The 14,860-nt window shown below is 40.0% G+C and overlaps 1 protein-coding gene across 1 annotated transcript in view; it reads right to left on the reverse strand.

The window, feature by feature from the left end:
- LOC308692502 (inactive dipeptidyl peptidase 10) overlaps positions 1 to 14,860 on the reverse strand; it is a gene marked incomplete at both ends in the record, with an annotated part of 31,687 nt that overhangs the window by 9,590 nt on the left and 7,237 nt on the right. Inside the window, 15 exons of the mRNA XM_081368554.1 lie at positions 403 to 524; positions 612 to 659; positions 799 to 890; positions 2,277 to 2,384; positions 2,480 to 2,518; positions 3,314 to 3,437; positions 4,616 to 4,713; positions 5,946 to 6,100; positions 6,210 to 6,330; positions 9,075 to 9,156; positions 9,785 to 9,837; positions 10,703 to 10,777; positions 11,213 to 11,307; positions 12,640 to 12,735; positions 13,983 to 14,094. Of these exons, the coding sequence (XP_081224680.1) occupies positions 403 to 524; positions 612 to 659; positions 799 to 890; positions 2,277 to 2,384; positions 2,480 to 2,518; positions 3,314 to 3,437; positions 4,616 to 4,713; positions 5,946 to 6,100; positions 6,210 to 6,330; positions 9,075 to 9,156; positions 9,785 to 9,837; positions 10,703 to 10,777; positions 11,213 to 11,307; positions 12,640 to 12,735; positions 13,983 to 14,094 (1,420 nt within the window). The remainder of the gene's footprint in view (positions 1 to 402; positions 525 to 611; positions 660 to 798; positions 891 to 2,276; positions 2,385 to 2,479; positions 2,519 to 3,313; positions 3,438 to 4,615; positions 4,714 to 5,945; positions 6,101 to 6,209; positions 6,331 to 9,074; positions 9,157 to 9,784; positions 9,838 to 10,702; positions 10,778 to 11,212; positions 11,308 to 12,639; positions 12,736 to 13,982; positions 14,095 to 14,860) is intronic.

Consider the following 14,860-nt stretch of genomic DNA (forward strand, 5'->3'; position numbering starts at 1 on the left):
ACACCAGTAGGTGGCGACAAGTGACTGTTAAAAAATGTGTTTGTCATTTAATGATTCGTTCAAAAATGCTGATTCATCCAGTATTGAAATGAGTGAGTCATTGAATCATTCATTTAAGCGATTTAAAATATATATATATATATATATATTCAAATTAATTAAATATTTTTAAATAGACTGACGCAATTAACATTTTGTCGGAACCTCTTAGTCTTGTAAAATACATGTTATTTTGTTTATATTCAGAATCATAGGAAAATTGTGACTTCTATTTTAAACAAAAAATCTTGATTCTCAATTTCTCCAGAATCGTGTGTGTGTGTGTGTGTGTGTGTGTGTGTGTGTGTGTGTGTGTGTGTGTGTGTGTGTGTGTGTGTGTGTGTGTGTGCGCTAGTCATTTACCCCTGCAGTTCAGCAGTACAGCTCGTCCTTGTGGACTCACTGAGGCTTCATAGAATGAACAGTGAGGTTTAAACAAAGAACAGCTCAAGCACTCGCGATGGAACGGATCCACCGTGCTCACCCTGGAGGTCAAAGGTCACACTGCTGTAATGTGAAGCATTCAGGAAGTATAAAAACAAAGAAGTCTGTGCAGAATCAGTGTGTCTGACCTGTACAGGTGCCTGTGACTGAATCCAGCCTCAGTACTGAGAAAATATCTGAATGAAAACACACAACGTGTCAGACATTTAATAGGCTCTTGTGTGTGTGTGTGTGTGTGTGTGTGTGTGTGTGTGTGTGTGTGTGTGTGTGTGTGTGTGTGTGTGTGTTTGTGTGTGTGTGAAACAAGTGACTCACACTGTATCCCACTTTTCATCATAGGCCAGGATCTCAGTGACCTCCCAGGTGCCTGAGGTCAGGTGACGCATGCTGACCTCTTCACCTTCAGGCTGACAGCAGAAGAGGTAAAACACACACACACATTTCAAAGACTTGATTTTTTTTTCTCTAGTGAAACAGGTTTTCATGCTTCAAAGTTCAAAAACCACCTTATTTTCCCCATATTTGGCTCTCTTCATAGTCTGTGGGCCTGTCCAAATACCCACACTTGTGGTCTTCGCCACTTGAGAGCACATGCACGCAACTGGAAGTAAGTGCACAATTAAAAATGCCAAAGCGCAGTGCCCTGAACACACTAAACCCACACTGCTCCTAAGCAGCATTCAAGGCTAAACGTTTCCCATCATGCATTATGTTCGGGATTGCATGCATGCATGCATTATGCTCACGTGCCCCGAAATCCTGAGATGTTGAGGAAAACATTCCACTGTAACTAAGCTAAATTAATTAGATATTACTTTGGTAGTAAAACATAAAGAGTTTTACATTTTATTGGTGCAAAGATGAATTGGCTATGTGTACTTTGGATTTATTTCTTTTTTTTACAACATTTGCAACTGCTTTTTATCACTTAAATTAGAAGCACCACAATTTTAAAATAGTCTTCTGTTACATAGCTACTACTGAATAGTTTATTTTAAAATGCAAAGTGTTGAAAATCAAAATAAAGCTCTGTAAATATTTGCATTTTTGCAACACTACAAGTGAGTCCCATCGGGTAATCAAACGTTTAGCACACTTGTGGTCGTCACGCCTACTTGAACACTTGGACCAAATACAAGAAATTCATGAAAGAAATTTGTTACAAGATTCATACAAGAAATTCGTCATGTACGCAGACAAGTGGTCAAGTGCAAAGACTGCAAGTATGGATATTTGGACAGGCCAAATTTCCCATATTTTCCCAAAAGCATCGTTGGCCAACTATGATCACAATTTCCATTCAACTGGATTGGTAACGAGGGAACTTGCGACCATAGTTGGCTTTGGGAAACCATCCCTTTAATTCCTGTTTCTATGAAGCCCCTCCTTCTGAAAAGCACGCTGTGCTCTGATTGGTCGGCTGGATCAGTGTGTTGTGATTGGTCGAGCGCTTTGAGTGTGTTTGAGAAATGTCCCGCCCCTTACCATAACCGCCAGTTTAACACACTACTAACTAACTCAACCAGGCCCCGCCCCTTTATTCTGCGTATTAAAATGAGGAATATTGTGACGTGTTCATTCCCGGAAGAAACGCGAGACTACAATGGAGGCGTTTCAGAAGTTCAGAAACACTGACACTGATATAGAGAAGAACTGGAGCTTTTTCATGATCAAACAGCAACATTACACACTAAAGAAAGATAAACATGGGAAAAAAAGCTTAATAGGAGCCCTTTAAAGTCAGATCAGGGTGAAATATGTTTTTTGTGTGTATGGTTTGTGCACTTTTATACCTGCCCTGACATCATGGCGAGGTGTCTAAAGGATCCGCGGTTTCCGATTCTGAGCGGAGATGTCATGAGAAACGTTGCTCCATCTTCAGAGAAAACTGGTTTTTCATTCTGCACGAATCAGAAGAGAGCGTCAGATTACTTCAACTCAGCTTTTTGTTTGAGGTAAATAAATATGGCAAAGTCTAAAGTGACATAATCTTTACCTGTCTGTCAATCCATTTGTCTGATGTCATGACATGCTTCTGCAATGAGAGACCAAAACCAATGTTTATGTGTGTTTGCATCGTGTACGTACAGTATATGTGTGTGTGTGTCAGTGCTGTGTGCCATTCACAAGTGAATTGAGATGCCTTTTAAATTCCAACTCAGTTCATTAAAGCAACACTAAGGAACTTTTCCTCTTCGGTCCCCCTACAGGTTGGAAGTGGAGTTGTCCATTACCGCTGTCATAAATAGTTTTCGCCGCCCGCAGCCTACCGTCGCACACACACTCGCTTTTTATCCAGTGCCGGCTTTGGAATAAACGATGTCCACAGATGAGGTAGAGTATGTTGCGTGATTTCATGAAAGTATGATGTATTGCGACATCAGAAACGAAGGTCTCATTCGAACTACAGAAATGCGACCCGGTTTGGCAAACTTGCATAGTGCAGTTATAGCAGATAAAGAACTGCAAAGCGAATCCAGAAGTGGCTTTCACCCTGTTACGACTTGATGAACCACTGATACGATTTTGGAAACATTATTTTAAGGTAAAAAATTTTCCTTAGTGTTGCTTTAATTGGAATTGAGGTAGCAACCAGAATGAAGAATCGCAATTGAAAAGATAAATGCAAGGAAGTAGAATTCAAATTAATTGAAATTAAAGTCCTTGAATTTCCTGGAATGGATAGACCAGAATGGGAGAACACTTAATTTCCCAGAATGCATCTGTGTTTAAGAGTTTCAGTTCAGTAAATTCCCCTTCTAGTTCAACTTGATGAGGCCAATTCAATTCAAATTCTCTCTCATGAATGGCGTGTTTGAGAATCGCTCACCACCACACATTTCCCCGTGTGTGTGTAGCACAGTGTGAGAATGGAGGCATTCTGAGGACGGTTTAACCAGCGTACAGCGAGACACTCGTCTGTTACCCACTGCACCATGCTGATATAGAGCTCACTGCACACACACACACACACAACAGGCTGTCAGCTCAAACATTATGAACATCTGAAGGTTTAGAAATAGAAAAGTCTTATTAAAGAGGACCTATTATACTTTTTTTTTTCAAAGTCTGGTTTCAAAAACAGGTTTTCCTGCTTGAATGTTGATTATTTTCCTCATATTCTCCATTATTGCGGCTCCTCTCTTCCCAGTCTGTCAGTAACGCTCTGTTTAGTTCCTGTCTCTATGAAGCCCCGTCTTCTGAAAAACCCACTGTGCTCTGATTGGTCGGCTGGAGCAGTGTGTTATGATTGGTCGAGCGCTTCGGGTGTGTTTGGGAAATGTCCCGCCCCTAATTACCATAACCGCCACTGTAACACACCACTGACTAACTCAACCAGGCCCCGCCCCTTTATTCTGCGTATGAATTATTATAATGAGGAATATTGTGACGTGTTCGTTCCCAGGAAGTGATGATTTTGTTCACTTGAACACGGGACGTCCAGTAATACACCCTTTTTCTAAGTTTTGTTTTTTTGGTTTTACTAAAACAGGTTTTCCTGCTTGAATGTTGATTATGTCAGTAATGCTCTGTATACTTCCTGTCTCTATGAAGCCCCGCCTTCTGAAAAGCACACTGTGCTCTGATTGGTATCAAGCTCTCCATAAAACAAACAAAACAAGCCCTATAAATTAATAAAATAACACATATTATACAGACACTTCATATTTAATGGTATTAGATGATTTCTTATTTGCATTTAATAGATTACACTTTCAATAAATCATTTGCGATTGGTTCGAAAAGCTGTTTTTATGCATGTTTTGGTTGAGTTTTCATTGCATTTACATTGTTTTGACCAGCAGGATGTTTTCTGTCAGGGTTAGGTTACAGTATTTATGACTAGCTGCATAAAAGACAACTGAAGTCTATGCAGTGTCCCCATTTAGGTAGCTAAGTAAACGTGTGTGTGTGTGTGTGTGTGTGTGTGTGTGTGTGTGTGTGTGTGTGTGTGTGTGTGTGTGTGTGTGTGTGTGTGTGTGTGTGTGTGTGTGTGTGTGTGTTTGTGTGTGTGTGTGTGTGTGTGTGTGTGTGTGTGTGTGGTACCTTCTCTGTAAGCTGTTGGGGTGGAGCAGTTGTGGTGTGTGTGTGTCTGTGTGTGTGTGTGTGTGTGTGTGTGTAGGCGCGGTACCTTCTCTGTAAGCTGTCAGGATGCAGCAGTTGTGTAGTGTGTGTGGATCCGTTCACACTGACCACATTCAGTGTCACTTCAGGATTCGCCTGTCCAGCCTGTTGCACACAGTGAAATGAAGTGAAATCCAGAGTTCTGTTGTTCACCGTCTCAGCCGAAACTAACCAATGACTGAAAGAGTGAGCTGGCTTTGAGAGGGGATCTGTACACTGGTGACTGAGAACAAACAGAGACCAGTTAAAACCAGTACAGCTTCATGAGTTTAGAGGAGGGAGAGAGATCCAGATCCAGAAAGTCTGTTCATCATGAGCTGTTAATGGAGTAATTCACTTCAGAATTACAGTTTCCTGATAAGAAAGAAATTAAGGTTTTTGAGGAAAACATTCCAGGGTTTTTCTCCATATAGTGTCTTCAATGGGGTCCAACGGGTTGAAGGTCCAAATGTGAGTTTCAGTGCATCTTCAAAGTCTCGACACGATCCAGCCGAGGAATAAGAGTCTTATCTAGACAAACCAGCGGACATTTTATATATAAAAAACACATATACTTTTTAACCACAAATGCTCGTCTTGCACGTAATCACGTTGAAAAGGTCAGGCGGTAAGCTGGCGGATGCGGAAAATGTAGGATAGGGTGAAAAACTCCATCCCATTTTCTCAAAATCATCCGACATCGTTGTTTAACTTTTATTTATTTATTTATTTATTTATTTTGTAAATGGCGTTTTACTTATTCTTTGCATGTTTGCTTTGTAAACACTAGACCAGTAATTCCGAGATGGTCCTCAATGCAGTACAAAAGATCCGGGGGGAGGAGTCGGATCCAGATCCAACTCCTCCCACCTTACATACCTAAACCTACCCAACTCCACCCCCTGATCCCTAGACCCACCCCTAAACCTACCAATCTCCACCCCTTATATGAGATCCGACTCCTCCCCCCGGATCTTTTGTACTGCATTGAGGTGCTACTGGTAATTCCGCCTACGTCGCGCGTGACCTTTCAACGTGATTACGTGCAAGACAATCATTTACGGTTAAAAAGCATATAAATGTTTATTTTTGTTAGAAAATGTCCGCTGGTTTGTCTAGATAAGACTCTTATTCCTCGGCTGGATCGTGTCGAGACTTTGAAGCTGCACTGAAACTCACATTTGGACCTTCAACCCGTTGGACCCCTGAAGAACTGAAGAAAGAAAGACATGAACATCTTGAATGACATGGGGAGAGTAAATTATCTGGAAATTTTAATTCTGAAGTGAACTACTCTTTCAACCTTTTGTAAGATGCGTATTCAACATCAGGTTGAGGCAGACGGATGTGCTGCTTACCTTCGGGTATGGATACTGATGTCCACGAGGATAAAGCGTCCCTGTGAAACGCGGAAGCTGCTCTTTGGGAACAAGAGTGTCGTTGATGGTGAGAAATGCCAGACTGGATCCTGACGGAGACCACCAGAGAGCAACTGAAGAATGCAAGACCTCCTCTAACAGCCAATCAGAGAAACAGATTCAAACAGGTCAGATTCATTCAAATAATATGTAGTGGCATGGCTTGTGTTGTTCATAACAGTGTGATGAATGATGGTGTGTTACCCTCATAAAGCCAGTCAGTTATTCCATTAAATATGAGGCCATCTTGCCCCGATGACGTCAGTCTTAGAGAACTGCTCTTCACTTCTGGCTGATAGTAGATATTATTCTCAAATATGTATACCTGAGACAGAGAAAGAAAGAAGGTTTGAGTCCACAGCTGTCAGTCACTAAAGAGGACTTATTATGCCCTTTTTCGAAGTCCAGTTCTCTACTAGAACAGGTTTTCCTGCTTGAATGTTGATTATTTTCCTCATATTCTCCATTGATCCAGCTCCTCTCTTCCCAGTCTGTCAGTAACGCTCTGTTTAGTTCCTGTCTCTATGAAGCCCCGCCTTCTGAAAAGCACACTGTGCTCTGATTGGTCGGCTGGAGCAGTGTGTTGTGATCGGTCGAGCGCTTCTTGTGTTTGGGAAATGTCCCGCCCCTAATTACCATAACCACCAGTTTCAACACACTACTAACTAACTCAACCAGGCCCCGCCCCTTTATTCAGCGTATGAATTATTTAAATGAGGAATATTGTGACGTGTTCGTTCCCGGAAGAAACTCAAGACTACAATGGAGGCGTTTCAGAAACACTGACACTGATATACACTCACCTAAAGGATTATTAGGAACACCTGTTCAATTTCTCATTAATGTAATTATCTAATCAACCAATAACATGGCAGTTGCTTCAATGCATTTATGGGTGTGGTCCTGGTCAAGACAATCTCCTGAACTCCAAACTGAATGTCAGAATGGGAAAGAAAGGTGATTTAAGCAATTTTGAGCGTGGCATGATTGTTGGTGCCAGACGGGCCGGTCTGAGTATTCCACAATCTGCTCAGTTACTGGGATTTTCACGCACAACCATTTCTAGGGTTTACAAAGAATGGTGTGAAAAGGGAAAAACATCCAGTATGCGGCAGTCCTGTGGGCGAAAATGCCTTGTTGATGCTAGAGGTCAGAGGAGAATGGGCCGACTGATTCAAGCTGATAGAAGAGCAACTTTGACTGAAATAACCACTCGTTACAACCGAGGTATGCAGCAAAGCATTTGTGAAGCCACAACACGCACAACCTTGAGGCGGATGGGCTACAACAGCAGAAGACCCCACCGGGTACCACTCATCTCCACTACAAATAGGAAAAAGAGGTTACAATTTGCACAAGCTCACCAAAATTGGACAGTTGAAGACTGGAAAAATGTTGCCTGGTCTGATGAGTCTCGATTTCTGTTGAGACATTCAGATGGTAGAGTCAGAATTTGGCGTAAACAGAATGAGAACATGGATCCATCATGCCTTGTTCCCACTGTGCAGGCTGGTGGTGGTGGTGTAATGGTGTGGGGGATGTTTTCTTGGCACACTTTAGGCCCCTTAGTGCCAATTGGGCATCGTTTAAATGCCACGGCCTACCTGAGCATTGTTTCTGACCATGTCCATCCCTTTATGACCACCATGTACCCATCTTCTGATGGCTTCTGATACTTCCAGCAGGATAATGCACCATGTCACAAAGCTCGAATCATTTCAAATTGGTTTCTTGAACATGCCAATGAGTTCACTGTACTAAAATGGCCCCCACAGTCACCAGATCTCAACCCAATAGAGCATCTTTGGGATGTGGTGGAACGGGAGCTTCGTGCCCTGGATGTGCATCCCACAAATCTCCATCAACTGCAAGATGCTCTCCTATCAATATGGGCCAACATTTAAAGAATGCTTTCAGCACCTTGTTGAATCAATGCCACGTAGAATTAAGGCAGTTCTGATGGTGAAAGGGGGTCAAATACAGTATTAGTATGGTGTTCCTAATAATCCTTTAGGTGAGTGTAGAGAAGAACTGGGCTTTTTCATGCTCAATCAGCAACATTACACACCACACTACACACAACTGTTTTTAAATTAAACATTCAATTAGTTTTCTTAATGTGTTGAAATTGTAATTCCAGATTATTTTCAATGTGAAAGTCATCATCTTGACTATAGGCTGCAAAATCTAAATGTTAACTGTAAACTTTTGTTTTGTCTAACTCTAGCATACGACTGATGAACCAGATATTAATATCATGCCTGTTTAGATGACTGGTTAAGGGTTTGTGAAACCCACATGACACATATAGGGCTAGTAATTTTCAAAGCATTGTGTGTTTCAAGCCTTTTCCCTGTGTTTGTCCAGCAGATGTCCTTAGTGCAGTGTTTGTGAATCATGTTACATAGCATTTGGCTCCATCGATTTCAAAGATTCAGAATTTTACTCCCCCATTACTCTCGATTCCCAGCACCTCAGAATCAAAAGGTTGAGTCCCAGGCAGCTTTAGTTTTCATTTCTTATTGCACTCTGACTGCAATTTAACTGAAATACTGTCAGTGACTTCAATGGCTGATGTAGCCTACATGATATTTTCAATTTTTTATATCTCTCCTGTACATATAAAAATTTCATGTGTGCTCCGTGCACTGCACTATATATATATATATATATATATATATATATATATATATATATATATATATATATATATATATATTATATATAGAGCCAATTAAGGCTCTTTCAGTTTGATCTGTTCACATCAGCTTATGAATTCGCAATGCTGGTTAGTGCTTGTTTTGTGCTGGTCGAGTCAGTGGACCAACATAGCTCACACTAACCAGCATGGTGTTTCTGATGAGGTTGCTTGACTGTGGGTTTCTTGCTGAAAGCCGTAGATGATCCGGCTTGTAGACGACCAGCACTTTTCAACAGGGTTGTAGTGTAACACAGACACACACATACTTGTGAATACTGGTTTTCCTGGTGTTTATATTCCAGTTTTGTAAACCACACCGCTAGGATAAATGTTGTGTGATGTTGTGTGTGTCTGCGTGTTTTACGCACCAGTTGTTGGCCGTGATTCCCCCATGATGCAAACTGTAGAACACAATCAGAGACCTCCGGAGGATTCAGTTCATGCACTTCCCTGCACACACACACACACACACACACACACACACACACACACACACACACACACACACACAGGTTTATATTGCTATACTTCTAAGGACATTCCATAGGCGTAATGGTTTTCATACTGTCCAAACTGTATATGCTATCCCCCTACAGTAACCCTACCCCTTAACCCACTCATCACACACACACACACACACACACACACACACACACACACACACACACACACACACACACACACACACACACACACTAACCCTACCCCTAAACCTACCCATCACACACACGCACACAAACACATACACACACGCACACACTAACCCTACCCTTAAATCTACCCATCACATACACGCACACACACATACACACAGTGTTTAATAAAACACTGTTTAGTATGTTTTTCAAGACATTTGAAATATGAGGACACAGGAAATGTACTCATAAATCAAATTCGCGTTGTAATACCCATGTCATTATACAAATTTCTGTCCTCATAAATCACAAAAACGAACACACACAACACACAAACTAAACATCACATAACATTCACACACATAACAGTTCTCTTATGCACATTACGTGTCTGTATAGTCAAGTAAGCTTCATTTTTAAAGCGTTTCACACAATAGAAATACCGTGTTTGTAAGTTGTAGATCAAGTAAGATGCCAGGTAGGAGTATCGATACACCTAAAGAAACACAAGACAAAATGGAATAAGTCCAAAAAAAAATGCAAAAAACAAAACATTCATGTCTATACAACACTGCAAAAAATGACAAAAATACTAAACATTCTTAAATCAAGATACATTTACTTGAGAAGCCAAATGACTGAAGATGTTAAGTCTTGTTTTCTGAAAAATGAGTCAAAATGAAGTGAGTTTTGATTAAAACAAGAACAAACATCCTTAACACTTTACGTATAATGCATTAAATCTGTTCATGTAAAGCTTAAATGCATTATAATATTTGCAGATTCCTACATCTGGAATTGGTTGTTTGTCACGTGTTTTAATGCATTATACTTTCTAAAGGCGAACAATGAATATTATAATGTATTATAACTGTGGTCATAATTAATTCATGAGATCATACAATTCATTATAAGGTGCATTAAAAGCTGTAATAAATGCATTGAATACATTTATAATGCATTATATAAAAAGGCTTTAACAAGTAAAATATTTGCAAATTGGGTCAGAAAAATATAATCTTGTTTTCCCTTTTTAAATTAAGTTTATTTTTCTGACCTCATTGGCAGATATTTTTACTTGTTTTAAGCAAAAACTCACTTAATTCTGATCATTTTTTCACAAAACAAGACTTAATATCTTCAGTCATTTTGCTTCTCCAGTAAATGTATCTTGATTTAAGAATGTTTAGATATGTGTCCTGAAAAACAAGACTGAAACACTGAGGAAGAACATCATTGTTTGCAGTGCATGGCTATAATTCATGAAGCTGTTGTGCTTGATTTGACCTGTTATTTTATATTTATTTATTTTCTGGCCCTTTTCTAAAGAAAAGCTCCTGAGAATCATTGTGACCTCTGACCTTTCTGACATCATAGGCCAGTAACACGTAGTTGAGGTCTGGTGACACGGAAAGCTTGGAGGCCTTGAACACTGCCTGTGTGAAAGACAGTCCCGTTAGCAGTGATCGTTTCATCATTCAGGACAGTGATGCTGAAGGCAACAAATCAAATGTTTGAAGGTTATCCTTCAACAATGGATATTATGATGCGGTAGTGTGAGTTTAACAATTAATTGTTAAAAAAAGTCATATTGTGAATAGTTGTTGTAGAAACTAAGAATCTTCCCGGTCTACTGACATCCGCTGCAAACATTACAATGCTCATGATAACTTTCGTTAACTTTACAGTTAGTAAATCCACTTCTTTTTTCGACAGCGATGCCATAGAAATATATAAATATAAGTTCAAATTCTAAAGATGGCTGCATGTCTACTTTAGTTCGTGGGATTAGAAAGATGTTTTCTGTTTTAAAAGCTGATTGCTTGTTTTCTCATTTGAAGTATTTGTTTCCATTGTATAACATTACTCACAAATGTGCTGTTTTTCATCATAACCTCGGTCTGATTGGTCTCCATGTTCAGCATCTTCAGATCTCCGTCTCTGTCCCTGTAGACGAGCCGATAATCTGAAGGAGAAACATATTCACACAAACATACAGAACAATAACAGCAGCGTAATCAGATTCAAGAGTTGATTCTTTTAAAGGGCTCCTATTATGCTTTTATTCATATTTATCTTTCTTTAGTGTGTGATGTTGCTGTTTTAGCATGAAAAAGCTCCAGTTCTTCTCTATATCAGTGTCAGTGTTTCTGAACTCCCTGAAACGCCTCCATTGTAGTCTTGAGTTTTTCTCCGGGAAAGTCCCCCTGTAGTCAATCATTTTATCCCTTAAAACTCATCTTTGATCACCAAAATGACATATTTGATATGTTTGATATGTTGGTATAAAATGATATGTTTTTTTCCTGTAAAAAAAATTCTTCATGCCATGCTTGAATGTTACTCGACACCCTTGTCCCATTTAGTATGCGCGGTTCTATGAATATGCAAATGAGCCCCGCCTCCACTCACTCACTCAGCTCAGAGATCCACTGGTTGACGATCACACGTTGATCTAATTGGTTACAAGGTAGTTTGTGACGTCAGAAACACCAGCGATTTCAAAGCGTGTTTTTGAGACTGTCTTTGGTTCACTGCAGTTTTAAGGAGGAAACACTCAGCAATGCTGTCGACTTATGAATCTACACATGGTTTGTGTTAAAGCATATTAAAAACACCACATAGACATATAAACAACATTAAAAGCTGGATTTTCACCACAGGGGGACTTTAAATATTTAATATGCAGAATAGCGGGGCCTGGTTGAGTTAAGCCCAATTTATACTTGTACCCTGATGTGCACCTCTCCAAAAATTTAACAACGTGTCAATTCTACGCGGACCGCAAGCGCTGTGATTGGTCTGCTAGAACTCCTCCCTCGGGTTTCACATGCTCCCTCTGCATGTGTAATTGTGCGTCATGCGGACAACTAAACTCAGCCTTTAGTTAGTGTGTTGAAACTGGTGGTTATGGTAAGGGGCGGGACATTTCCCAAACACACTCAAGCGCTTGACCAATCACAACACACTGCTCCAGCCGGCCAATCAGAGCACAGTGTGCTTTTCAGAAGGAGGGGCTTCATAGAGACAGGAACTAAACAGAGCGTTACTGACAGACTGGGAAGAGAGGAGCGGCAACAATGGAGAATATGAGGAAAATAATGTGTTTTTGGAACATTCAAGCATGAAAACCTGTTAGTACAGCCCAAAAACTAAATAGGGCATAATAGGTCCCATTTAAAGAGCCCTACATATGTGTTTACAGCCTTGTGTGCCTATTTGACAGGTCGTGTTTAGTCCAACACACACACAGCTGCCGCTGCAGAACCTAGACTGAGATTGAGAATGTCTTTCTCACCGGAAACCCACTGAGCTTCGAGATCCTGATCCTGCAGCTCACTGGAGAAAAGGTCATCCAGGGTCAGACAGGATCCCAGAGTGTGGTGAGCATCACCTGAGACCATTAACACAAACACACACACTAACATGAGCATGTTCAAGATAGTGGAATGTGTTAGCCATGCGTGTGTGTGTGTACCAACTTAACTATATATTGAGGACAAATTTGTACCCAGAAGTGACCAAAATCTCCCTTTAGGGACGTCCTCATTCGTAAATCTGGTATAAAAATAAAATAATACAGATAGTTGTGGTGTGTGTGTGTGTGTGTGTGTGTGTGTGTGTGTGTGTGTGTGTGTGTGTGTGTGTGTGTGTGTGTGTGTGTGTGTGTGTGTGTGTGTGTGTGTGTGATGGGTAGGTTTAGGCGTAGGGTTAGTGTGGGTGTGTGTGTGTGTGTGTGATGGGTAGGTTTATGGGTAGGGTTAGTGTAAGGGGACAGAATATACAGTTTGTACAGTATAAAAATCATTACACCTATGGAATGTCCCCATTTAGATAGCTAAGTAAATGTGTGTGTGTGTGTGTGTGTGTGTGTGTGTGTGTGTGTGTGTGTGTGTGTGTGTGTGTGTGTGTGTGTGTGTACAAATATCTTAACATCCTTAAATTAAGATACATTTACTTGAGAAGCAAAATATCAGTGGAATAAGAAAAATGATCTTATTTTCCCTTTGAATTACATTTATTTTTTTGACCCGCCAGGCAGATATTGTTTTTTTTTTCTTGTTTTTAAGCATAAACTCACTTAATTTTGATTCATTTTTCAGAAAAGAAATCTTAATATGTAAGAAATTTTGCTTCTCAAGTAAATATCTTGAATGTTTAGATATTTGTACTGGAAAACAAGACAGAAATACTGAGGAAGAAATTTTTTTTTTTTTTTTTTTTTTTTACAGTGCTGAGTCTTTGTCAGACATTTGTCCAGTTGTGTGTGTAGGACTAATTTCTTAATTTTTTCATTAATTTAGGCATTGTTTTGCTTGGTCAGTGTCTTTGTGGGTTTTTGGTTCTTATATAGGTTGTAAGAACCTATAAATACCTGAAATAATTTGGCGAAGTGATACATGGAAGTGTAATGCGGTCAAAACCTGCCTGGAACTACTTTAGCTGCGCGTTTACTGGAAAATAAGTCTAAGACTGTTCATAAACCAATCAGAATCAAGCATTCAACAGCCATGTGATATAACAATGAATACTTTTTTCTTTATCTACAAGCTCAAACGTGAAGCTATGCATGAAAAACCAGACATTTGTTACTTCACCTCTTTGTGAATGAATGTTTATTGGCACTGGAAACACACAGACCTGTAGACAGCAGAAAGATGGACAGACCGATCAACGACAGCACAAACGCAATGACCAGAAGTGATATTCCCACACCCTTCCAGTTCATTTCAGAGGAAATACTTCCCACATCCTACAGAGAGAGAGAGGAGGAGAGACGTATTTCAAGCTAATCAAAATATTAGTAAGCTTTATGTAAATGCATTAACCTTATAACCATAACCAGACTGTGCAGAAGGCCATGGTCAAGTTACATTTATTTTAATATTATAGTTGTACAGTATTCTGTTTCAAGTGTGAGTTTTAATCGGAAGTCTCGCGAGTTCGGCGAAAATGGCGTGAGACCAGATATACGGTAATGGAGGAAAAGAAGGAAGAAATGTAAACAACACGTTTATCCACGTTAGTCCAGTTGACCTTATCACACAAACTCATTACGTACACTGAACATCGCAGCACACGAAGCTAATATCTCATCACATTAACTTTATCAGGACCAGACAAATATCCTGTACGCTAGCACTCGATCCGGTTGGTACTGTAGTACCCGTTCTCATCCTAGGGCGTCATATATTGACACTTTTGACATTTCGTCGACATCGAACGCACATGGCACCCTTTAGCGTCAATATGAGACGCAGATAGAAATGGGCCAGAAGGCGCCTCCTAGCGGTCTAACCCTAACCGTACATATGGCAAGCCATTTTAACATTTAAAAGCAAATTTTGACTATCCGGAATTAACATTGTAGATATCAACAATGTCTTTCTGACTAGTCGTAATTACATTTTGGATAGTTGGAATTGTCATTCAAGATATCTGTAACGTAATTGTGACTAGTCGAAACGACAGATAGAGATATCTGTAATTCAGTTTTGACTAGGCAAAACTGAATTACA

The sequence above is a fragment of the Scardinius erythrophthalmus genome (genome assembly GCF_964197995.2).
Source record: "Scardinius erythrophthalmus genome assembly, chromosome: 6".
Taxonomy (NCBI): domain Eukaryota; kingdom Metazoa; phylum Chordata; class Actinopteri; order Cypriniformes; family Leuciscidae; genus Scardinius; species Scardinius erythrophthalmus.